Here is a 24,624-nt window from a genome sequence, read left to right on the forward strand (position 1 = left end):
GGTCGGTGAAATGCAGGCATGCCAGTGCGTTTGAACGCTGTTACAGGGGCATGCATAAATTATCCACTGTGATGCCTTACGCAGCTGGAGTGCTCAGTGCATGTGATGAAGTTAGCAATTCCTGAGTACAGTCAGAGCTTGTGTAAGTGTGCGTGAGGCTGCGATGGTACTCCATGTTACCGATGGTTTCTCAGTCTTGCTAAACATTACGGATGTGTGTAAGGTAAAGTGGGCGTCCTTATGTAGTGCTGCGACGGCATAGCGGTCACAGTGGATTAGCATACTATCGCAGTGAGACTGTGGGCCTGATTCAGAGCCGCTCGTAAGCGGCCGCTCGTTCGCTGTGAGCGATGTTCGCACAACTGTGCATGCGTATGGGTCGTAATGCGCATGCGTAAACCAGTCATTGCTGTCAGAAATCGAGCGCTCGCAAAACAGCGAGGGGCTGCTAATTTGATTGACAGAATGTACCGTTTGTGGGTGGTAACAGGGGAAGGTGCTTGAAAACGGGGGAGTGGAGATCCGAACGCAGGCGTGCCTAATGGTAAAAAGGTCGTTTCATGGGAGTGCATAATTAGTAAAGTAGCGTCATCGACCACGTCACTTGGTTGTCTTTTAGCCTGAACTGCTCGGGAAGTAAATCCTACCACAAGCACTGCGAGCAGTTCAGATGCCTTTTCGATGTATCCGATTAATCAAATAGATGACGTGTGATGCGAACGGCAAAGGGGCGTCTTTACAAAATAGCGAGCGCATCGCTCGCTCAGACATAGAGGCGTCAACAAACTGCAATGAGCGAGCGCTCAATTTAAATAGCCGGCCCCTTTTTAGGAACGACCGTCCGCAGATAGCGTCTGGCTCTGAATCAGGCCCTGTGTGCGTAATCCCTATTGTGATCTGTAATGAATCTCGCCCTGTGTTCACTTTCACCTTTAGGTTATATCATGATGGGCCATTAAATATTATGGGGTTGTTTCATTGAGTCATCAGTGCGATAATAAAGACATACTGTACCTTGTGGTGAGCAGTTAGTGTCTGACAGATATAAGGCTGCAGATCCCCCACACTCTGAGCTGCATTACTGGCTTTCATCGCTTAGAATTATAGAGTAAATAAATAGACTTCTCTGAGTGCAGCAATTTACGAAGGTTTCACTGACGTTTCCAGACTAATTACACTAATTTCAACTTGTAACTTTATAAGATTTATTAATTATTTATATAGCATACACATATTACGCAGCGATGTACATAGGATATTCAGCCATTTACATCACTGTCTGCCCCAGTGGAGCTTACAATCTATACATAAATTATGATTTCTAAAATCTTCAGACTTTATGTTACCCTGTTTATATATGATGCTCTCACTTCTCTCAGGTTGGGGTATTTTGGGGGTGGCCATCAAGGCTCAAAGCTTTCTTAGATGTGTGTCATACAAAATTCATGATGTGATGTAGATCCCACACAGCTAGGAGAGATTCTGATCGATCCCTCCTGCACTGTACCATTAATAGATCTGGTGCTACAGATGTGTCCTCGTACATCTAGCCCTTATACGCCACGCAGCGCGACTTGCCTGGGGGGAGTGAGCCGCCAGGTCACGTGTTACTCTGAAAGCATCGGGCGTCTTTTTTTTGGGGGGGGGCCAAAAATGCATCTTGAGGGCCGTATTCAATTAGAGGCGAAAGCAGCTGTTTTCGCCGTCGTTTGCGAATCGGCGATCAGCCGATTTGCAGACCAATTTCGCCAACGACGGCGAAAAATGGCCGTTTTTCGCCTAAGAACTGGAGAAAACTTTTCTCCAGCCTAGGGCAGGCGAAATTTTTTTTACAAAATCCCTATTTTTGTGTAAAAATGTGGGGATTTCTTACAGAACCCTTTGGACAGCTACCCTAATGATACTTTAGCAAAAAAAATAAACATTTGTAAGTTGCGTACTTTGGCGAAAAACGGTCGCTGAAATTCCAGTCACATTTTTTTTTTTCGTGAAAAATGCGTATAACGTATTGGGTCTGGTATGTCGCAGAGCCATAAGGATGCGTGTTTTAAACATCGCACGCGCCTGGCGCAGGTGGTTTTTTTAAAACCGCAAAAAAAACGCCTGCGCCAGCATTTTTTTACGAAAAAAACAAGAATTTTGACCTAAAGTGGTAGTTTTTCGTCACAGTACGTAATTTACGATTTTTTTTTTTCTCTGAAGTATCATTAGGGGCGCTGACCAAAGCGTTCTGTAAGAAATCCCCACATTTTTACACAAAAATAGTGACTTTGCACATTTCCCCCCTTTTTTTTTAAATGGAGAAAAGTTTTTTACATGAAAAATCGCGATAAAGTATCGCAATAGCGATAACATCGCCCCCAAAAATTGTCCATAAAATCACCGCTAATTGAATACGGCCCTTAGACGCATTATCGGCGAAAGCGGTGCTAGCAGTGTCTAGCAGGACCTGGCGCGCCGAGAGCGTGACACATCTGTATATAGACTTAATAAGGGCTGTACTACAGCATAAGAGCAAGGACACAATGCAGATGTGGAAGCAAAGGGTAGCAAGGGCTCTGGGAGTAATGGTTTTAGGAGCAGGAGAGGTCTGATCCTACATTGCCATCGGGGTTCTAGAATCAGTCGCCAGGTTACCCAGGTGTTTTCCCACTAATGGGCTGGGATCTACTTTGTGGTCCTAATTCAGAGGTGGCTGCAGGTGCGGCTGCCGGCTGTCTGCGACTTTATGCCACTACAAAGGTGTATACTTTGGTGTATATTTGTGCATCTGAATGTTCAAGGACTGAGACCCCCCACTTTAAGCATATGTAGACGCTGCAAAACCGATTGGCGTGTCTTTAGATGCCACTATCGGTCTCGCCATCGCAACTTGCCCCAGCTCTTTGTCAGATTTTCCATCCGAGCGTCTATGTAGCGAATCGCGTTCAGCTGCACGCCTGCGACACTCCCACAGCACGCTTATAAGACGGACCATCTCCGTGCGCCTGTTTAGTCACCTCTCAGTCACAGCCCAGGGACCCCCAAAACTTTTCCAAGGCACCTCAGATACCGTGCGTTCAATCCCATCAGCGCCTTTGTGCGCACATTGTGTAACGCTTGTACCGTGGGAGTTTTTAGGGATTTTCATGCATGTGCAGTAGCAAAAAATCGCTTAACTCTGCGAGAATCGGTGTTTGGTGCGGCTCTGGATCAGGCTCTGAGTCCACTTTTGAATGCAGTTCTCTGGTGATTGGAGAGATGGGAACCAATTCAGTCAGTTCCCCCAACTTCATAGGAACCCGTCAGCTGTCAGTGCCATGAATAGGAGATGTAATGTAACATTGCTGAGAACACAGAGCCCACATACAGCGGGTAAAATAAGTATTGAACACATCAACATTTTTCTCAGTAAATATATTTGTAATGGGGCTATTGTAATGACATTTTCACCAAATGTCAGCAACAACCCATGCAGTCCACACATGTAAAGAAATCAGCAAGACAATGATCCCAAACACACAGCCAAGGACACTATCAGTTGGTTTCAGAGAGAGAAAATAAATCTGCTAGAATGGCTCAGCCAATCACCTGACTTGAATCCAATTGAAAATCTATGGAAAGAACTAAAGATCAGAGGCCCTGATTCAGAGCCGAGCGCTCGCTCTGAATTAGGGCCGGCCTTCTTGTTTTTTAGAGCGCCCACCTGGCCGCTCGCATAGCTGTGGGTGACCACCCACAGCTATAGCGAGCGCCCAGGAAGATGGTCGCGATGGTCAAAACCATCGCGACCATCGGGCTTGCGACGAGACCCTTGTGGTAGGGTCTTGTTGCCGCAAGCCCCAGAGAGATTTCGGCTCTCACAGAGCCGAAATCTTTCCCACTGACATCACTCGTGATGTCAGTGGGGCCGCCCCCAAACGGAATAACTGATATGGGAGACAACCTGTACTGAGAAAAATGTTGATGTGTTCAATACTTATTTTACCCGCTGTATATACATATATGCAATGCAGGTAGTCCGGCACACCCCTAATAAAGCTGTGTGCTCTGGTGCCCGCTGGGGGATGCGGTCATAATACCGACTGCAGGGATTCTGGCACTCAGAATGCCGGCACTGGAATTCCCAAGGTAAGTAGCGGGGTTAGGGTTAGGCACTAGGGGGAGGGTTAGGCACTAAGGGGGGAGGATTATGTTTAGGGTGCGGGGAGGGAGAGATTAGGTTTAGGCACTAGGGGGGAGGTTAGGTTTAGGCACCATGGAGGGAGTAATAGGGAGAGGGGTAGGTTAAGATACCAACTGACAGTTGTCGGTATTCTAACCCTGTTGGTATTCTGACCGCCGGGATCCCTTACCAAAACCCCCTCTGGAACTGAGTAGATATATGTCACAATTAGGGGTGTGCACCGGCCACTTTTCGTGTTTTGTGTTTTGGTTTTGGATCTGGATCTTTCTTCGTGTTTTGGATCTGGATTGGTTTTGCCAAAACCACCCTTCCGTGTTTTGGGTTCTGGGTTTTGTGTTTTGGATCTGTATTTTTTTGAAAAAAAGCATAAAAACAGCTAAAATCACAGAATTTGTAGGTTTTTCTGCTCCTATGCTATTATTAACCTCAATAACCTTAATTTCCACTCATTTCCAGTCTATTCTGAACACCTCACACCTCACAATAGTGTTTTTATGTCCAAAAGGTTGCACCGAGGTAGCTGGATGACTATGCTAAGCGACACGAGTGGGCGGCACAAACACGTGACCCATCTAGGAGTGACACTGCAGTGGCAGGCAGGATGGCAGTTAGAAAAACTAGGCCCCAAACTGTACATAATGCAAAGAAAAAAAGAGGTGCAAGATGGAATTGTCCTTGGGCCCTCCCACCCACCCTTATGTTGTATAAACAGGACATGCACACTTTAACAAATCAATCATTTCAGCGCCAGGGTCTGCCACACAACTGTGGCTGAAATGATTGGTTCGTTTGGGCCCCCACAAAACAAGCTGGCAATTAATGTGTCCCTGCACAAACTGGCTCTACGGAGGCAAGATGTCATCCTCATCCTCCTCATCCACCGATTCCTCACCCTCTTCAGTGTGTACATCCTCATCCTCACAAAGTATTAACTCGTCCCCACTTGAATCCACCACCACAGGTCCCTCTGTACCTTCTGGAGGCTGGTCTCCCTGGAAGAGCTGATAATTCATTTTGATGAACATCATCTTCTCCACATTCTGTGGAAGCAACCTCCTACGCCTTTCGCTGACAAGGTTCCCGGCTGCACTAAACACTCTTTCGGAGTACACACTGGAGGGGGGGCAACTCAGGTAAAATAGAGCCAGTTTGTACAGGGGCCTCCAAATTGCCTCTTTTTCCTGCCAGTACAGGTATGGACTGTCTGACATGCCTACTTGGATGCTGTCACCGATGTAATCCTCCACCATTCTGTCAATGGTGACAGTATCATATGCAGTGACAGTAGACATGTCAGAAATTGTTGCCAGGTCCTTCAGTCCGGACCAGATGTCCAAACTTGGTCCTGCCTGCCCTGCATCACCGCCAGCGGGTTGCTTAGGATACCTAAGTTTTTTCCTGGCAGCCCCAGTTGCGGGAGAAAATGAAGAAGGAGCCGTTGACGTGTCACGTTCCGCTTCAGCTGACAGTGTGTTCACCAGCAGGTCTTTGCACCTCTGCAGGCTTGTGTCGGCCGGAAAGAGAGACACCACATAGGCTTTAAACCTAGGATCGAGCACGGTGGCCAAAATGTAGTGGTCTGATTTCAACAGATTGACCACCCTGGAATCCTGGCAAAGCGAATGAAGGGCTTCATCCACAAGTCCCACATGCCGAGCGGAATCGCTCCGTCTTAGCTCCTCCTTCACTTTCTCCAGCTGCTTCTGCAAAAGCCTGATGAGGGGAATGACCTGACTCAAGCTGGCAGTGTCTGAACTGACTTCACGTGTGGCAAGTTCGAAGGGCTGAAGAACCTTGCACAACACGGAAATCATTCTCCACTGCGCTTGAGTCAGGTGCATACCCCCTCCTTTGCCTATGTCATAGGTGGATGTATAGGCTTGTATGGCCTTTTGCTGCTCCTCCATCCTCTGAAGCATATAGAGGGTTGAGTTCCACCGCGTCACAACCTCTTGCTTCAGGTGATGGCGGGGCAGGTTCAAGAGTGTTTGCTGGCGCTCCAGTCTTCGGCACGCAGTCGCTGAATGGCGAAAGTGGCCAGAAATTTTTCGGGCCACCCAAAGCGTCTCCTGCACGCCCCTGTCGCTTTTCAGAAAATTCTGCACCACCAAGTTTATTGTGTGAGCAAAACATGGGACGTGCTGGAATTTGCCCAGATGTAATGCCCGCACAATATTGGTGGCGTTGTCAGATATCACAAATCCCCAGGAGAGTCTAAGTGGGGTAAGCCACTGGGCGATGATTTCCCTCAGTTTCTCTAAGAGGTTGTCGGCGGTGTGCCTCTTACTGAAACCGGTGATACACAGCGTAGCCTGCCTTGTAACGAGCTGGCGTTTCTGAGATGCTGCTACTGGTGACGCTGCTGCTGTTGCTGCGTAAGGTGATACATCTACCCAGTGGGCTGTCACAGTCATATAGTCCTTAGTCTGCCCTGTTCCACTTGTCCACATGTCCGTGGTTAAGTGGACATTGTGTACAACGGCATTTTTCAGGACACTGAGGACACTTTTTCTGACGTTTCTGTACAGTCTCGGTATCGCCTGCCTAGTGAAGTGGAATCTAGACGGGATTTGGAACCGGGGACACACTACCTCCATCAATTGTCTAAATCCCACTGCACTAATGGCGGATACCGGACGCACGTCTAACACCAACATAGCAGTCAAGGCCTCAGTTATACGTTTTGCTTCAGGATGACTGCTGTCGTACTTCATCCTCCTCGCTAAGGACTGTTGGAGGGTCAATTGTTTAGTAAAAGTAGTGGTGTTCCTACTTCCTCTCTGGGATGATGAACGACTCCCAGCAGCAGCAGCAACAGCAGCAGCGGCAGCAGTAGGCGTAGCAATGCAGGATCCTCCGGAGGAATCCCGGATAGGAGAGTCAGTCATGCCAGTGATATGGCCTGCAGGACTACTTCCGATCCTGACTAAGGAGGAAATTGACGAGGAGGGAGTTGACGGTGTGGTTTGCAGGCGCTTGGATACAACAGGACAACGGGATTTAGGTGTCCCTGGACTGCTTACGGTCTGAGCCAAAGTTTCTGAACTTGACAGTAACTTTTTATGAACGCGCTGCAGGTGCCGTATAAGGGAGGATGTTCCTAGGTGGTTGACGTCCCTACCCCTACTTATTTCACCTTTACATATGGTACATATGGCAAGACAGTTGTTGTCCGGATTTGGATAGAAATATTGCCAGACCAAAGAGGTGGAATGTTTGGTCTTCTGCCCAGGCATGACCGTGATGGGCTTTTTCATCCCACGGACAACAACTGTCTCCCCCGGAGCCTGATTTAAACAAACCACATCACCATCAGAATCCTCCTCGCCAACTTCCTCCTCAGCGCCAGCTACACCAGTATCCTCATCCTGTTGTACTTCAACAGTGACATCTTCAATTTGCATATCAGCAAGTGGACTGTGGGTGCTCCTTTCAGCACTTGCAGGGGGCGTGCAAATGGTGGAAAGAGCCACCTCTTCCCGTCCAGTGCTGGGAAGGTCAGGCATCGCAACCACCACCACACTTGGACTCTCTTTGGGGATTTGTGATATCTTCTTAGAAAGCACAGTTCTTCGCTGTGCTTTTGCCAGCTTAACTCTTTTGATTTTTTTAGTGGGAGGAGTGCTTCCATCGTCATGTGAAGCTGAACCACTAGTCATGAACATACTAGGGATCGACCTTAGCCGTTCCTTGCCACTCCGTGTCGTAAATGGCATATTGGCAAGTTTACGTTTCTCTTCAGCTGATTTAAATGTCTTTTTCAAGGTCATTTTCCTGAACTTTGCCATTTGGGATTGTATGTGCCCTCTACTATGACATTGGGCATCGGCCTTGGCAGACGACGTTGATGGCATGTTATCGTCTATGTCATGACTAGTGGCAGCAGCTTCAGCACTAGGAGGAAGTGGTTCTTGATCTTTCTCTATTTTATTTTTATCGGAGAAAGTTTGGTCCTCCATTTATGTTATATCGATTTGATATATACGTGCGGCTAAACACAGAAAATAAAATTTTTTTTGGTTCGGACTGGAGTGTACTTTGTGGGTTACAGCACCCTTTAACGGTCAAGCCAGCCGGCCCTTTACTTATGACACAGGCGCACTCTTGGCACTACTTTGTTGATGCACGTGCGGCTACTGCGCACACAATTCACAAACACAGAAAATAATTTTTTTTTGGTTTGGACTGGAGTGTACTTTGGGGGTTACAGCACCCTTTAACGGTCAAGCCAGCCGGCCCTTTACTTATGACACAGGCGCACGCTTGGCACTACTTTGTTGATGCACGTGCGGCTACTGCGCACACAATTCACAAACACAGAAAATAATTTTTTTTTGGTTTGGACTGGAGTGTACTTTCGGGGGTTACAGCACCCTTTAACGGTCAAGCCAGCCGGCCCTTTACTTATGACACAGGCGCACGCTTGGCACTACTTTGTTGATGCACGTGCGGCTACTGCGCACACAATTCACAAACACAGAAAATAATTTTTTTTTAGGTTTGGACTGGAGTGTACTTTCGGGGGTTACAGCACCCTTAACGGTCAAGCCAGCCGGCCCTTTACTTATGACACAGGCGCACGCTTGGCACTACTTTGTTGATGCACGTGCGGCTACTGCGCACACAATTCACAACCACAGAAAATAATTTTTTTTTGGTTTGGACTGGAGTGTACTTTCGGGGGTTACAGCACCCTTTAACGGTCAAGCCAGCCGGCCCTTTACTTATGACACAGGCGCACGCTTGGCACTACTTTGTTGATGCACGTGCGGCTACTGCGCACACAATTCACAAACACAGAAAATAATTTTTTTTTAGGTTTGGACTCAAGTGTACTTTCGGGGGTTACAGCACCCTTAACGGTCAAGCCAGCCGGCCCTTTACTTATGACACAGGCGCACGCTTGGCACTACTTTGTTGATGCACGTGCGGCTACTGCGCACACAATTCACAAACACAGAAAATAATTTTTTTTTTGGTTTGGACTGGAGTGTACTTTCGGGGGTTACAGCACCCTTAACGGTCAAGCCAGCCGGCCCTTTACTTATGACACAGGCGCACGTTTGGCACTACTTTGTTGATGCACGTGCGGCTACTGCGCACACAATTCACAAACACAGAAAATAATTTTTTTTTTGGTTTGGACTGGAGTGTACTTTCGGGGGTTACAGCACCCTTAACGGTCAAGCCAGCCGGCCCTTTACTTATGACACAGGCGAACGCTTGACACTACTTTGTTGATGCACGTGCGGCTACTGCGCACACAATTCACAAACACAGAAAATAATTTTTTTTTGGTTTGGACTGGAGTGTACTTTCGGGGGTTACAGCACCCTTTAACGGTCAAGCCAGCCGGCCCTTTACTTATGACACAGGCGCACGCTTGGCACTACTTTGTTGATGCACGTGCGGCTACTGCGCACACAATTCACAAACACAGAAAATAATTTTTTTTTGGTTTGGACTGGAGTGTACTTTCGGGGGTTACAGCACCCTTTAACGGTCAAGCCAGCCGGCCCTTTACTTATGACACAGGGGCACTCTTGGCACTACTTTGTTGATGCACGTGCGGCTACTGCGCACACAATTCACAAACACAGAAAATAATTTTTTTTTAGGTTTGGACTGGAGTGTACTTTCGGGGGTTACAGCACCCTTAACGGTCAAGCCAGCCGGCCCTTTACTTATGACACAGGCGCACGCTTGGCACTACTTTGTTGATGCACGTGCGGCTACTGCGCACACAATTCACAAACACAGAAAATAATTTTTTTTTGGTTTGGACTGGAGTGTACTTTCGGGGGTTACAGCACCCTTTAACGGTCAAGCCAGCCGGCCCTTTACTTATGACACAGGCGCACGCTTGGCACTACTTTGTTGATGCACGTGCGGCTACTGCGCACACAATTCACAAACACAGAAAATAATTTTTTTTTAGGTTTGGACTGGAGTGTACTTTCGGGGGTTACAGCACCCTTAACGGTCAAGCCAGCCGGCCCTTTACTTATGACACAGGCGCACGCTTGGCACTACTTTGTTGATGCACGTGCGGCTACTGCGCACACAATTCACAAACACAGAAAATAATTTTTTTTTTGGTTTGGACTGGAGTGTACTTTCGGGGGTTACAGCACCCTTAACGGTCAAGCCAGCCGGCCCTTTACTTATGACACAGGCGCACGCTTGGCACTACTTTGTTGATGCACGTGCGGCTACTGCGCACACAATTCACAAACACAGAAAATATATTATTTTTTTAGCACTTGGGGGGAGCACCCCTGATGGACAGAGCACCCCCTGGACAACACTACAGCACCCCTTTAGGACTGGGACACTGCACAGGACTTTGGAACTGACTGCACAACACAGTCCAGCCAGCCCCTATGGACTTTGAAGTAGTGGACACAGCCCCTATTAACAACAGCAGCACAGCACAACACAGCCAGCCCCTATGGACTTTGAAGTAGTGGACAACAGCAGCACTACACTACACTACACTACACAGCACTAACTCCCACCCTCCCTCTTCACTGTCCACAGCCGAGTGAGAAAATGGCGCCGACGCGGGTACCTTATATAGGATCCAAAACCCGCGAGACTCGGAAGGCGGGATGATGACGTTTTGCCTCGATGTCAGATCCGAGTCAGGCGGGAAAAGTCGAGCCTGACTCGGATCGGACTCGGATCGGGGGGGCTCGGGGGGGTTCGGATTTCAGAAATCCGAACCCGCTCACCCCTAGTCACAATCAACATACCGCGGCACCCAGAGACTTGTTGTGAAAGATTGTATATTATCACACCATACTATAAACCAACGTTTCAAGGGCGTGACGGGGGTGTGCCTGCCAGACGGAGGCGTTCCCATGGGAACGCCTACCGTCTGAAGCCGGCCCCACTGACATCACTAGTGATGTCAGTGGGAGTGATTTTGGCTCTGATAGAGCCAAAATCACTCCAGGGCTTGCGGCAGCGAGACCCTACCGCAGGGTCTCCGTCGCAAGCCAGATGGTCGCGATGGTCAAGACCATTGCGACCATCATCATGGACGCTCGCTATAGCTGTGGGTGGAGCATGAGGATGCTCCAAAAAAAGGTAGGAGGGCCCTGATTCAAAGCGAACGCTCTGGTCAGAGCGTTCAGCTCTGAATCAGGCCCTTAGGTTTAGGCGGCGGGGAAGGGGAGATTAGGGTTAGGCACTGGGGGGAAGGTTAGGGCTAGGCACCCCTAAGGAGGGTTAGGGTTAGGGGGGGAGGTTAACTTAGTTAATACTTACCTTGGGACGATCGGGATTTTCAGCCATGTCGGGCAGCCGCTGTCGGGATTTGAACCTGCCTCCAGCAGTGCCAGCACTAATAGATTCAGTGTAACCTGGATCTTATCTAGTTACTGCTGATGTGGATCTAGAAGTGCTGTGCTGCTGGGAAACAGGTTACAATGATGCAGTTACTGTTGTGTGTACATGTAAGTTAGGATTTGTTTTTCTATATTCTCACAGGAAAATAAAGTCCAGGCCAAACAGTGGGAGACGCAATGGCTGCTGTATCAGAATCATTTAAAGACTTTAAATAAACAGAGGAAAACACTAGCAGAAAAATTTGAAGTTTTCCAGGTAATTTCCTGCCTCCTATGTATGTTGTGGGGGTTTAGTCTTGTACGGTCAGGGTGGCTGGTTTGGATGGTCAGGCTGCAGCTCTTTCATTTGTTTACCGTATTATCTCCACACGTTCCCATTGTTACAGAACTTATATTATAGAATTGTCTTTGCTTTCATAAAAAAAAAGAAAGAGAGAAACAGCACCTCCTACTGAGGGAATTTAGCATTACAGCTCCTCATCAGGTTAGGCAGGGATTGGTATTTTTTGTATTTATTTATTTATATAGTGCACTCATATTCCGCAGCAGCTTACAGTTCATACTGACTGAAATCAGTGTTCAATCAGGGCCGTGACGAGGATTGTGCGACCTGTCCCGTGGCAAGGCCGATGCACCCGGCTATACAGAAATGTGCAGCGTGCACCCTTAGGTTATCTCCCTCCTCCCGGTGCTTCCCCAGCGCATGCTGTGTGATATCACTGTGCCGCGGGGGTGGGGTGTGCTGGCTCAGAGTGCAGTATATCACTATTATTCGTTTAACTAGATACCACATAGGTGATAAAGCGTTTGAAGTACTGAACTGGAGTCCATTGTAATTGCTCCCACTTTGCGTGGACAGAACTAAAATGCAGGCATTTGCCCATATGTACAGTTCTACATAACACTGTGGTGACCCCCCCTCCCCCTTTTGGAATCGGTATGTAATGCTGGCGGAATCCCGACACCATCAGGTAAGTACCCTAACCCTCCCCTCTCACCCCCTAACTTTCCCTTAGGGGTGCCTAACCCTAACCTCCCCCCTTAGTGCCTAACCCTAACCTCCCCCCTTAGTGCCTACGTCTAACCTCCTCCCGTTAGTGCCTAAGCCGACCCCCCCCTCCCCGCACCCTAAACCTAGCCCTCTCGGGGGGTGCCTAACCCTAACCCCCCCTTTCCCTACCCTGACTCTCCCGAGGGGGTGCCTTACTCTAAACCCCCCGGGGGTCCCTAACGCTAGGCCCCTCCCCCACGGCTACACGCTAAAACACCCAGATTACCTTCGTTCGGTAAGCCGGGTGTCGGGATTTAGTAGTGGGACTAATGATAGGCATCAGGTTTTCGAAGCCTATCTTTAGACCCATGTCGGGATGTGGCAGTCGGGATGTCCAGCCCTCTGGTATCCTAACTACATCCCGTCCCTTTTTGTTACGCTTGGTTTGCTACCAGTCGTCCTCATCGTAGCGACACTTATGAGCCCCTGCTTATAATTAATGTGAATTACTCAGTTGAAGCCGATGTGCTCTGGTTTATTTCAGATTACAAATTCCAAAATGCAGCAGATGTAATTCATGGCACTGATATAAGTGCCGTATCTGCCGTACCCACACAGTAGGCCTGCTTCAGAGATGTACGCAAATGCGTGTAAGCCGCACTGCGCACACGCAGAGGATCCATTCACAAAGCGAGTGACAGGTAGTCAGCATTGGGGGAGGTAACGGGGAGGGGCGGCTAGGTAACATAGGCGTGTCTGACCATTTAAATGCCGTTTCATGGGCGTGCATAAATTAGTCACTGCATTTTATCGCAGCTGCGTTCCTGTGCGAAATCGCTGATGCAATTGGATTAGTGCACATCTCTCAATCAGGCCCATTGTCTAGTATGTCGATGACGTTTTGGATTTCGTCTATGACTTAATAGGCTATAAAATGTCTGAATAAAGCTGCAGCCCAGGAAATACCTGACTTGTGGGGCCGTTTTGTGTATCTATATAGATCTATTTAAAATATTATCCTATATTTAATATAACTCATTCTGGTATTTGTATCTTTCTCACAATGCCAGGCTTACGGTTATTTGGTGAACTCGTTTCCGTAGATGAACATTTAGGCCATCGCTTCTAAATCTTATTCTTAAACTTGAATTCTACTTGATTTTGATGCTGTCATTCCTGTAATGGCCGTGGCGGCCATTTTCCCTGTACTGCACATGCGCAAACGATGGGAAAATGGCAGCCGCGGCCATTTTCCAGTCGTTTCACAGCGTCGGACCCCTGCGCCCGACGTGGGACTCCAGAGAGGTAAGTACTATTATGGGTGCAGGGTGTGTGGTGCGGGGCCCTCCTGGACCCAGGGGCCTTTGGGGGTCATTCGGACCCGCTCGTGAGCGGCAGTACGCTCGCAAGCGGGTCGATGTCCCCCACTGCGCATGTGCACGACGGAGGGAGCTCCGTCGTGCGCATGCGCGAGACCCGGAGAGCGACGGGCTCTCCATCGCTCCGGGTCTCGCACCAAAGGGGGCGTGCTGTCGATGTTGATTGACGGCACGCCCCCTTTGGTGGGCGTGCCGGGGGCGTGCCTGCCAGACGGAGGCGTTCCCATGGGTACGCCTACCGTCTCAAGCCGGCCCCACTGACATCACTAGTGATGTCAGTGGGAGTGATTTTGGCTCTGATAGAACCAAAATCACTCCAGGGCTTGCGGCAGCGAGACCCTACCGCAGGGTCTCCGTCGCAAGCCCGATGGTCAAGACCATCGTGACCATCATCATGGACGCTCGCTATAGCTGTGGGTGGTAACCCACAGCTATGCGAGCGTCCATGAGGATGCTCCATAAAAAGGTAGGAGGGCCCTGATTCAGAGCGAGCGCTCTGGTCAGAGGGTTCAGCTCTGAATCAGGCCCTTTGTACCTCGCACACCCTGCACCCATTATAGATACGCCCCTGTCTCCCAGTGAGATATTTATAGGGGGTTTGGTATGTTTTGTCTACAGTTACACTGTCGACAGTCATGGCATAATGCAGACGCTTTACAAATGCTAATCAAAGCAGGGTAATTGTGTCGGCAGTATAGGTTTAAACATGGTGGTAAAACATAATGTTTAAAGGTATACAGCGGGCACTGTTAAAATACTTTACTTAGCATTCGTACTGGCTCAGCATTATGCCGTCCACATTTTACCTGTTGACACTGTGTAGACTAAACAGCTACAGATATGTCTTCATACACCGTGAGACGCCCGGCGCGGCCGAGCTGCTCTGAGAGGTGCAGTGTGTCGCCTTTTTCCCTTAAATTTGGTTTCTTATTCGCATCGCAGAAGCAGCAAAACACCACTCACAATAAACTAGAGACGCTGGGCTGCGACTTAGCTAGTTATAAATCCCGTACATAGGCCCTAGTTCATCCTTGTGCGCTATTCCGAAGTTCACGCAATTGAGCGACTATCGTTGGTTTGCGCATTTGTCACAGCCCCAATGAGCGCACGCAGCTAATGAGTTACGGTCGTAGTGAGGATTCATGTGCAAGTGATTGACAGGAAGCGAACATTTCGTGGGGGGGTAATGGGGAGGGACGGCTATAACGGAGGCGTCTTCTGGCTGTTTTTGGGATGTGTTTCAGACTCTGTCGCACACAATTGTACAAATGTTGCCCATCAAATTGATCACTTATCTAGCAAAGTAGTTTTGTCACTTCCAGTTGTTTTAATTTATGCAAATAAGACGCACATTCTGAGCAAGAAAGATGCGCGGCCGAGTCACGCAGTGCCTGGAGCGCCGGGAGGGGCTGTTTGGCGCTACTGAGACCACAAGAGCTGAAACTGTACAGTCTTCCACAATAGTTTAAAAATTACCGGTGTCGTTGATAGGAACGTTTTCCAACTCCTGTAAATTGAATTATGTGTAGTCTAATTGTATCATTTTTTTAAAATTTTTATTTTTTTTGCTTGGACAACCGTCGTCCTAAAAATAAATCTAAGCACCTGCAGATACAAGACTTATATAAAAACTCTTCTCCTGCCCTGTCTTCCAGCTCCTTACCCATCGTCACCAAATCCAATGCAATAATTATTCAGCCTAGTGAGCAAACCGACTTTTGCGTTTTCATCTGTCTCATTGGTACTTGGGGTCTAATTATTTCCCCTACAATAAAGAATTCAGGACCTGATTCAGAGCCGCTCGCTCTGAATCAGGGCCCTCCTACCTAAAAATGGAGCGGCCTCCTGGCCGCTCGCATAGCTGTGGGTGACCACCCACAGCTTATGCGTGCGGCCAAAATAATGGTCGCGATGGTCAAGATCATCACGACCATCGGGCTTGCGACGAGACCCTGCGTGCTGTCAGTCACGCCCCCTTTGGTGCGGGACACATAGCGACAGCTTAGCTGTCGCTATGCGGGTCTCGCGCATGCGCACGACGGAGCTCGCGAGCGGGTCTGAATTAGGCCCTCAGTGTCTCATTGTAACGTAATGTCTGTTGTTCTGGTTGTGTAGAAACAGTCGCAGGATTATCAGGAACAGCTTCTAAGCCGGCCGCAGATACAGGATGCCGCAATTACCGGTAACCAAAATGAAATCAGGAGACTGAGGTGCCAGCTGGAGGCTTCTCAGGAGACCATCAGCAGTGACGGGTTCATCATTGAAAATATAAAGTCTTCCGTTAGAGAAATCACATTAAGCAGGGACTCTCTGAAAGCTGAAAATCAGCGGCTCTTCCGGGAACTGAGGGATTGCCAGAAGCGCTGCCAGGTAACGGAATGTTAGAACAAAGCATGTAACTATGCTCAATAACTATTAAAACCCGTGGTGGCCATTGTTGGTGGTGGGATCACACTTAATGATTTCTGGCCAAGTTAGCTGATTAAACTGCTGTCTTGTAATAGGGGATGGCCCCTGTTTAGACTTTATGGCAGAATTTCCAAGCCCAGGATTTAGTGTGCTAGAAGCACCGGAGCAGAGAGCAACGCCCCAGGCAGGAAAGAGGAACTGCACGGGATGTGACAGGTGCAGGGTGCTAGAATGAACACTAAATAAAGAGAGACAGATGTACTAGTCTTTGTAGTCAGCTGCTGCATATCCTCCTTTAGCTTTGCCGACACTCCTTTCCATTCTGGTTCTGGAGACGGCTATTGCTATTGTGTTGCATGGGCACTCTTGTGGCTACCCGCCTGCTTGGAGGGGCTGTGAGTAGCCTGGTGTTAGTCTTTCACATCATGCTCACTGCTGAGAATGGAGCCAGGACACTTGTTCATCAGAGGAAGAACATAGGCCAGCAGCAATGACAGATGAACTTACTGGGTCCAGCAGCTGGGGTGATAATGTTGTTCAGGAGATCTTCTAACAACCCTGTCCTTAATTTGATGACCCTTCTAGGCACCACCATGTGCTTTCCCACTTCCTTTTCAAATATATATTAGTATTAGGAAATGCATATGCCAGGTCACCTTGGGCCACCCCCTGCTCCGTCCCCACTGTATACTTGCCCGGTTGTTCCTGCAGAGTGGTCCACTGTCTTAACTGTCTGGTCTGTCCCGGCGCTGCGGTGGGAGCTGTTAGGGGGGCTCCCTGCTCTGCCTCGCCTCCCACTGAGCGTATCGGAGATAGAACATACCTTAGCTAATTAGTATACACTAGTACATTGGACCCGGGTCACCTCAGTCTCCATCCCCCCGTCCTGCTGCTCTGAGTTAAATAGAGAACCCATTTTTGTTTCTTTGTCATTTGACGCATCAGAGAATGGAGAGTGAACTATCCGAAGCCACGATCGAGCTCCAGGCACGCGATGACCTCTTGAGGGCTGTGGAGTTGGATCAGAGGCAGATACACAAAGACATGAATCGCTATCAGAATTCACAAAGCAATAAACTCAGGTAGGATGTATCCTGTGCACTAGTAAATTATCACCATATATGAAATGTGCATGGGAGATGGTTCTAGACTGTAAGCTCTCACGAGCAGGGCCCTCTTCCATCATGTGCTTTCCCTCCCTCACTTATACCATTATCTCCTCCCTATTGCCAACAGTGGCACAGAACCTTTGGGTTCACCCTGCACTAGTTTTGTGGGTACTATGGACCTCATTCAGAGCCGCTCGCTCTGAATGAGGGCGGACGCTTTTCTTTTGAAAGGTGACCTTCTGGCCGCTCGCTAAGCTTTAGCGAGTGACTAGGTGATGGTTGCAATGGTCGTGACCATCGGGGCTTGCGACGTGACCCTTGCGGTAGGGTCTTGTCTACCGCAAGCCCCAGGTAGCTTCCTGCTTTAACAGAGCAGGAAGCTCCCTACTGACATCACTGGTGATGTCAGTAGGGCCGCCTACAAACTGCAGGCGTTCCTTCAGGAACGCCTCCGTTTGTCCGGCCACCCCCCCACCCCGCCTACAAAACGGGGCGAGCTGTCCATCAACATCGACAGCCGCCCCTTTTGTAGCGAGCCCCGGAGCGAGTGCATTTGTCACTCGCTCCAGGGCTTGTGCGTGCGCAGGCCCTCACCATCGACCCGCTTGCGAGCGGGTCTGAATGAGGTCCTATGACTGCATATACAGCAATGGTTATATAGCTTGTGGTCCATGTTTTGCATCTTGTTTTGTTTGCACTGCTTCTGTTTATGCACTACTAGCTGAAGTACCCGTCGTTGCTCGGGTTTAAATCTTCAAGTTATTAAGTTTTATTATGTGATGTCGTCCAGATCCGTCCAGTAGAAGGCTCATAACCATCTCCCCGGGTCAAAGTTCTGCCCAGCGTACACCAACCGGAGGTCCGACCAGGACCCTAACCCCCCCTAAAAACCTGGTCATGATCCAGCTGGCCCACCTCGCATTAGTTTTATTCCAATGGGTGCAGGGGTGTCCAAATGCATAACTGGACAGACAAATAGACAGACCAATGAATTTTATATATAAGATGTAAGGTGCTGCGGACCTCTTGGGGCGCCATATAAATAAAGGAATAATAATTTGGTGGGTTTATAATCTCATTCCAGATGTGTCTCCAAAATCCTTGCAGCGGAAAGCCCACAATGCTTCTTCTCCTTCAACCAAAAAGGGGGCAACGGGATTAGTGACCACTAATTCACTGCGAAACATGGTTCTAATATTGACGAATTGCCCCCAACCACCTTCTGTGGTCTAATGATAGAGAGGCAGGTTTATAAAGATCTGGAGAGTGATAAACGATCAACCAATCAGCTCCCACCTTTCATGTGACAGGCTGTGTTTGAAAAATGACAGTTGGGAGCTGATTGGTCGTTTATTACTCTCCACTTTATCAATCCCAGAGCTTCACACATCTGCCCCAATAAGAGGTGCAGTCTCCCCCCATCTAGCGTGAGTGGAGTGCGCTGTCCAACTGCATATGGACTATGACTATTGTTCTGGAGTAACAATTGGGCCTGATGCAGAGATGTGCGCTAATGATGCCGCGAATGTGAATTTGTACGCAGCGCTTGTGGGAAAATATGCGAATGCCGCAGTCACTATGATTTGTATTGAGACGCCCACCAGCGGCGCAAACCCAAATGACTGCACGCAGGCGGCTCTGCAATTCCGTCCTTTGCAAATATGCAAATGCAGCAGGAGGTGTCTGACACTCCCAGCTGCATTTGCGTTCCCAGCACTGCGACCGAGGTGGCAGGCTGTGATAACCATCGCGACCATCGGTCGTGATGGTGGACGGCACCAGCTTGCGAGGCCAGGAAACTGCATCTGTGGACTCAGATCTTGGACTTGCCACTCCAGGAAAACGGGGACAGTCAGGCAGATGCATACGGGGGCCTGCGTGCGATCACTTGTGCAGAACGGGTCTTGCGCACGCACAGATTCCCGATAATCGGGAATCTGCATTCGGCTAAATCAGGCCCTGTGTACAGAGATGCAGTTTGGTCTCAGATCAGTCGATTATCGAACTTCTGAGTACTCTGTAGTTGCGCAGAATAGCAAACGGGGCTGAGACGCTGGAGCCATTTTTCGGCGTACGGGATTGCAGACACAGGCAATGACGCCCAAAAAAAACGGTCGACATCTCCCCTGTTGTCGACCACAATCTGGACCTCATTCAGAGTCGGTCGAAGTGGTCGTACGGGAAAAGGGGCCGGATATTCAAATGATTCCCTCGCAAGTTGCGTCCCTAAGTTCGGATCGGTAGTTGGCCGACCAAGTGGAGGAAGATGTCGGAAGACAAAAAATACGCCCCCTTCTCATACGCATTGCATGTCATCTCCGGGCATATAAGGATTAATCGAGACCATCGGGAACCATCGGAACTGGTCGTAGAGCTTAAGGTTGACCATACCCTCTCTTAAGCACTACGATCATGTCATTGTAAAAACCTCCCATGTCACATGTGCCATGACGCTACTTTGTTAATTATGCACTCCCATAAACCGTATGCACTCCCATAAAACGCTGTTCGCATAATGAGGCACACCTGCCTGTTACCACCCACAAACGCCTCCATCTGTCACTCAAACTACCAACCTGGCTGTGTTCAAGGAGCAAGAAATTTCTGATCGTAGCGGCTAGTTTGCGCACGCGCATTGCGAACTTTACGCATGCGCAGTATAGCGAACATCGGTGGCGTACGACCGTGCGGCCGCTTCGACCGACTCTGAATGAGGTCCACTGTCCCTTCCTGTCAACCACTTTGCAAACAAATCCGCCCTGCAAGCGACATCGGTAATGGAAATCGGCCTTTAATCGCTCAAACATCGGCATTGCACCCATCTCTGAAACAGGCCCATAGTTACTGAAACCATTAATGATGCTCTGCACATTGGAAGGGAGAGGAGCTGGAGGCATACTGTATTTATTGTGGTGCTTGTAAACTTGAAAATGGGTCTGCGTAAAAGACATACGTATGTAGCGGATGGATCTGTGACGGGCGTTCTAAAAATATTTGCGGAAGGTTCTGAGGATGCAGTTTATCTCCAGAACTTGTAAGAACTTATTGCATTATGAAAATGTAATCCGTAATGACAGCTCTGCGATCAGTGACCTCCAAACTAATGGGATCTATGCGTTCTAATTCTGTAAGCTACAGTCATGTTGTAAATTGTGATCTATTGATATTTAATAAATCTTCCACAATATGGCAAAACTTGATGCGTAATGAGAAGTACGCGCTGGTTTCCAAATTCACAAATTAATATTTTTTTTTTTTAAGTGCAATTTTTATCGACCATCAGATTTCTGTAGGCTGAAAATTAAATGAGAGAACATTAAAGTAACTTCTTGTTACATTTCACTAGAACAAACTTTTTTTCTCATCTCTGTATTTCAGCTCTCCAGAGTCAGATTTACACACAAAAAACATGGCGTCAAACAAAGAGCAGGTTCAGAAGAGGTTAAAGCTGTCTCCTTGTGAAGATCAGGTAATGTACCTGCTGGAGAATTCTGTCATTGACTAGGCTTGTGTACATGGTATACATTTACGGCTGTTATTTATCCTCCGCTTCAATAATTGAAAGGCTGATCTTTCAGTAATCCATTCCTGGACTCGCTGGCTATTCATGATTTAAGAAACTAAATGTCATATTAAGGCTAAAGCCGCCAAAAGGTTATCTTGCCTAAGTAAAATAATTATGCTGTGTACAACAACTAAAGTAATTCCTGATACTTCAAAATTAATTCTACAGTGCCTGAAATCGATGGTTGAAGGCTCAAACTTGGCAGCAGCAGATATGTTTGAGTTTTCAACTGTTGATTTCAGGTAGTAATCCTATTTGTTATATGAGCTATTCCAGTTGTAAAATCCAGCATACAGATGTGTCCACATACATCTATCTTCCGTGCTCTACAAGTCGCATTACACATGAGCGCCGTACGACTCGGAAGCGACGTGCATCTTTCCATGCAAGTTTTTCCCTACAAATGCTTCTTACTCTCAAAGTGATGTGAATAGGACGAGCAGCTTCTGCTGATTAAAACGATATGCGGCATGCCTTTGTTCTGTGTGCAACTGCGGCCGTATCAGCATGCGGAATGCTACGTTACAGTGTCAGCGGCACATGCAGATACAGGCGCAGTCGCATACAGGCATACCGCATATCATTTTAATCAGCAGAAGCTGCTTTTGCGTCCTATTTATATCACTTTGCTAATAAGACACCTTTGAAGGTAAAAAGTTGCACAAAAAGGCGGTCAGTGCTATATGGCACGACTGGAAGGGCTGTTTAATGCGCAAGGAGGCTAGATGTATGTGTATCTGTAGTTGGGCAAAATCATGTTTTCAATGGAGTTACCCTTATAATACATTTGGTTTTGCATATTCATAAGTCTAGGGTAAACTTGTCTACCATCCAGAATGTCTGGGAGACTCCCATATTTTGTGAGGACTCCCACGCTCCCAAGAAAGTAGAAGGCACTCCCGGATCCCATCCACTTCTGCAATAATATGGACGGGGCTTGAGTCGCAGCATAATTTTAAAGTGACGGGGGGTTAATGATGATACGGTTTGCGTTGCCACAACCACCGCAGTTATTACTTGGCGCGGAGTCCTAAAAAGTCGACACACACCAGAGGCAGCCATTTTGTTGACTGGATATATATTTGAGAATGCACCCTTGCAATAATACTTTTAAGCTGGGTACACAACTTGACGACCAGGCAACCCATCGATGTAACAATATATTTAATCGCAGAAACACACTGCACAATCCGCTGTACGATGGTGCGATATATCTGTACATGTCCTATGTAACTATACCGCATCATCTGTGGCATCGTCCCATCTGATGTGCAGCATTATGGGAAGATTGGACCACCCAATTCTTTGTACGATTAATTGGGCAGTTTTCAGGGTACACTATACGATGGTCCTTCCGATCCATCGCAGATGATATAGTGTGTACCCAGCTTAAGGCTTTAATATATTTTCAATGAAATCCCAATGTGCTTTATGCATCAGTAACAAGGATGTTGAACAAAACAAGAAAAAAGGATAATCACACCTGAGCGCCCCCAAAACAATTAAAAAGATATGAAAATTACTTATCTTCAGTTATTATATCTATTCTTCTGAAGTCTTTTCCAATGATTCATACACATAAAAAAGAAAAAAATAGAAAATCTAGTGCAGACAGTTTCCACAATACAATAGCATTAGAGGGAAAAACCTTTTGTAATTAGAGATTTTCCCAATATGGTTATATATAGATGATGTACTAATCCATCAAAACAAGTTTTAGGACAATATTTTAATATATATAAATAAATAATACACAGCCCCAACACATAAATTATGGGGTTAAAATCACAAAGAACATAAATACAGAAACTTTTGGTGAAGTTGGCCTCGTACCAGAGTCAGGTAAAAAATGACCCTGTAGTAAGCTTAAGGGATAGATGGAAAAAACCCGGGATAGATGGAAAAAACCCGGGATTCATCTCAGCTACCTTCCAGGGACGTCTTCCACACAGGTCTGGATAGAATGCCAACTGCAATCCCCCTATTCTCAGCCAACGCGTTTCTACCTCTCCGGAGGTCTTTCAATTTACTAAGATTCGAGATTTCAATCTCGGGTGAGATTAGAGCAAACTCTCAGAGAAATTGAAGTTTCAAACACTCACCCTCCTGAGCTGCGAGTTTGCCAGAAACATACACAGATCAGTGTGATTTGTGTATGTTTCTGCATGAGTAGTTAATGTATAGTGTTTTTTATTTTTCTCCTTCATCCACTAGGGGACACTGGAGTTCAAGACAGTGGGGTATAGACGGTGGTAGAGTAGAGCCTGGCACTTTAAATAATTCAGAAGTGTGACTGGCTCCTCCCCCTCTATGCCCCATCAGCCCCAGTTTTAGAAATGTGCCCGAGAAGAGCCGGTCACATAGGGCTGAGCTCCAGCCCACACTTAGTAATTTTACTTTTATTTTAACTTTTATTTATTTTCATAGCTTCAACAAGCATTGAGGACAGGCTGACAGAGTGCTGCGTCTGTCAGCCTGCTACATGGAGGCATCAGGAGACCCGCCACCACTAATAAAGAGTGCGTGTCCGGGTCCCAGGCACCCTGGCAGTAGCTCAGGGAGGGACACGCCACAGCTTAATATAGAAGCTGTGTCCGTGCTTCCCTATGCCTAGCCGCAGTCCTGATGCCAGCAGCTGGTAAGTATAGCTCTGTTCCCCTGACTAGCGTGGGACTGAGTTAGATCTGCGGCCCCTCCGCCCCCTCCCAGGCTCATACAGTCCTGGATTCCTGGTATAACGCCGCTAGCGTTATTACAAGGGGCGGAGCTACCGCGCATATAGCGCGGATACCCATCAAGGGAGACTGTTCAGACAGTCTAATTACATAGGTGCGCTGTGCACTGCCCTGCTACGAGCTGCTGGCGCATCTCTTAACATCCCTGCACTGCTGAGTCAGCGCTGGCTCACTTAAAAGAGTCTGACAGCGCTGTGTGACTGCTGCCGATGTGATCTCCTCCTCCCTCTGCTCTATGCCATAGTGGTGAGCAGCAGGGGTTAGTTTATTGCCGGTTAAGACCGGATGCAATAGCGCCGGGGCTCTACTCCCGGCAGTGAGGGGGCGTGGCTTAGGTCCGGCAGCCGTTACTGCTCCCTCTCAGTTGGCGCGCACTACAGCGCAGGCATATGCAGAGGCTGTCACTGTACAGAATACAGGCAGTCTGTAACTTTGCAGAGGCAGCTGTTTGCAGTGCAGGGAGAGGGTAGAAGTTTGTGCCTGAAGACGCTGCACTCACTGTACCGCTGCTGGAGTTAGTTCCAAGCACATTTGTCTACCTATGACATAATGCAATATGGGTAGCTTTGTATACATGCCTACATGAGTTAAGTGTATGTATAAGTATATATGTGTATATAATATATATGGGGCTTTCCTGCTTATATATACTGTCTGTTAAAACCAGTTTTGTTCTATTGATGTTTCCAATGAAAGAACTGTTAATAAATATATAGATGAAGAGGACCTATGTGTATAGTCTCCCCTGTGCATAGCTGTAGAATCTAGATAGAACCTAGTTTGGTCTCTATTATAGTACAATGCTGAGGCATACTGAGCTGTTTACAAATTATGCACGCAGTGTAGCAGTTTTCCTGCTTACTTATTCACGCAGCGGCATGGTCCATATAGAACTTGGCTCATTTCTGTAGTTCCTATA

At 47.8% G+C, this 24,624-nt stretch overlaps 1 protein-coding gene across 6 annotated transcripts in view; it reads left to right on the top strand.

The window, feature by feature from the left end:
* Window positions 1–24,624, top strand: part of DEUP1 (deuterosome assembly protein 1) — a 72,518-nt gene that overhangs the window by 12,420 nt on the left and 35,474 nt on the right. For 5 of the 6 annotated variants that reach the window (XM_088455702.1, XM_088455705.1, XM_088455707.1 and 2 more), the window contains 4 exons: window positions 11,660–11,773; window positions 16,003–16,257; window positions 17,242–17,378; window positions 20,784–20,874. In XM_088455702.1, the coding sequence (XP_088311828.1) occupies window positions 11,660–11,773; window positions 16,003–16,257; window positions 17,242–17,378; window positions 20,784–20,874 (597 nt within the window). The remainder of the gene's footprint in view (window positions 1–11,659; window positions 11,774–16,002; window positions 16,258–17,241; window positions 17,379–20,783; window positions 20,875–24,624) is intronic. The other variant, XM_088455706.1, reaches the window with a different exon arrangement.

Source organism: Taudactylus pleione, unplaced genomic scaffold (genome assembly GCF_031769625.1).
Source record: "Taudactylus pleione unplaced genomic scaffold, aTauple2 ptg000667l, whole genome shotgun sequence".
In the NCBI taxonomy this organism is placed as follows: domain Eukaryota; kingdom Metazoa; phylum Chordata; class Amphibia; order Anura; family Myobatrachidae; genus Taudactylus; species Taudactylus pleione.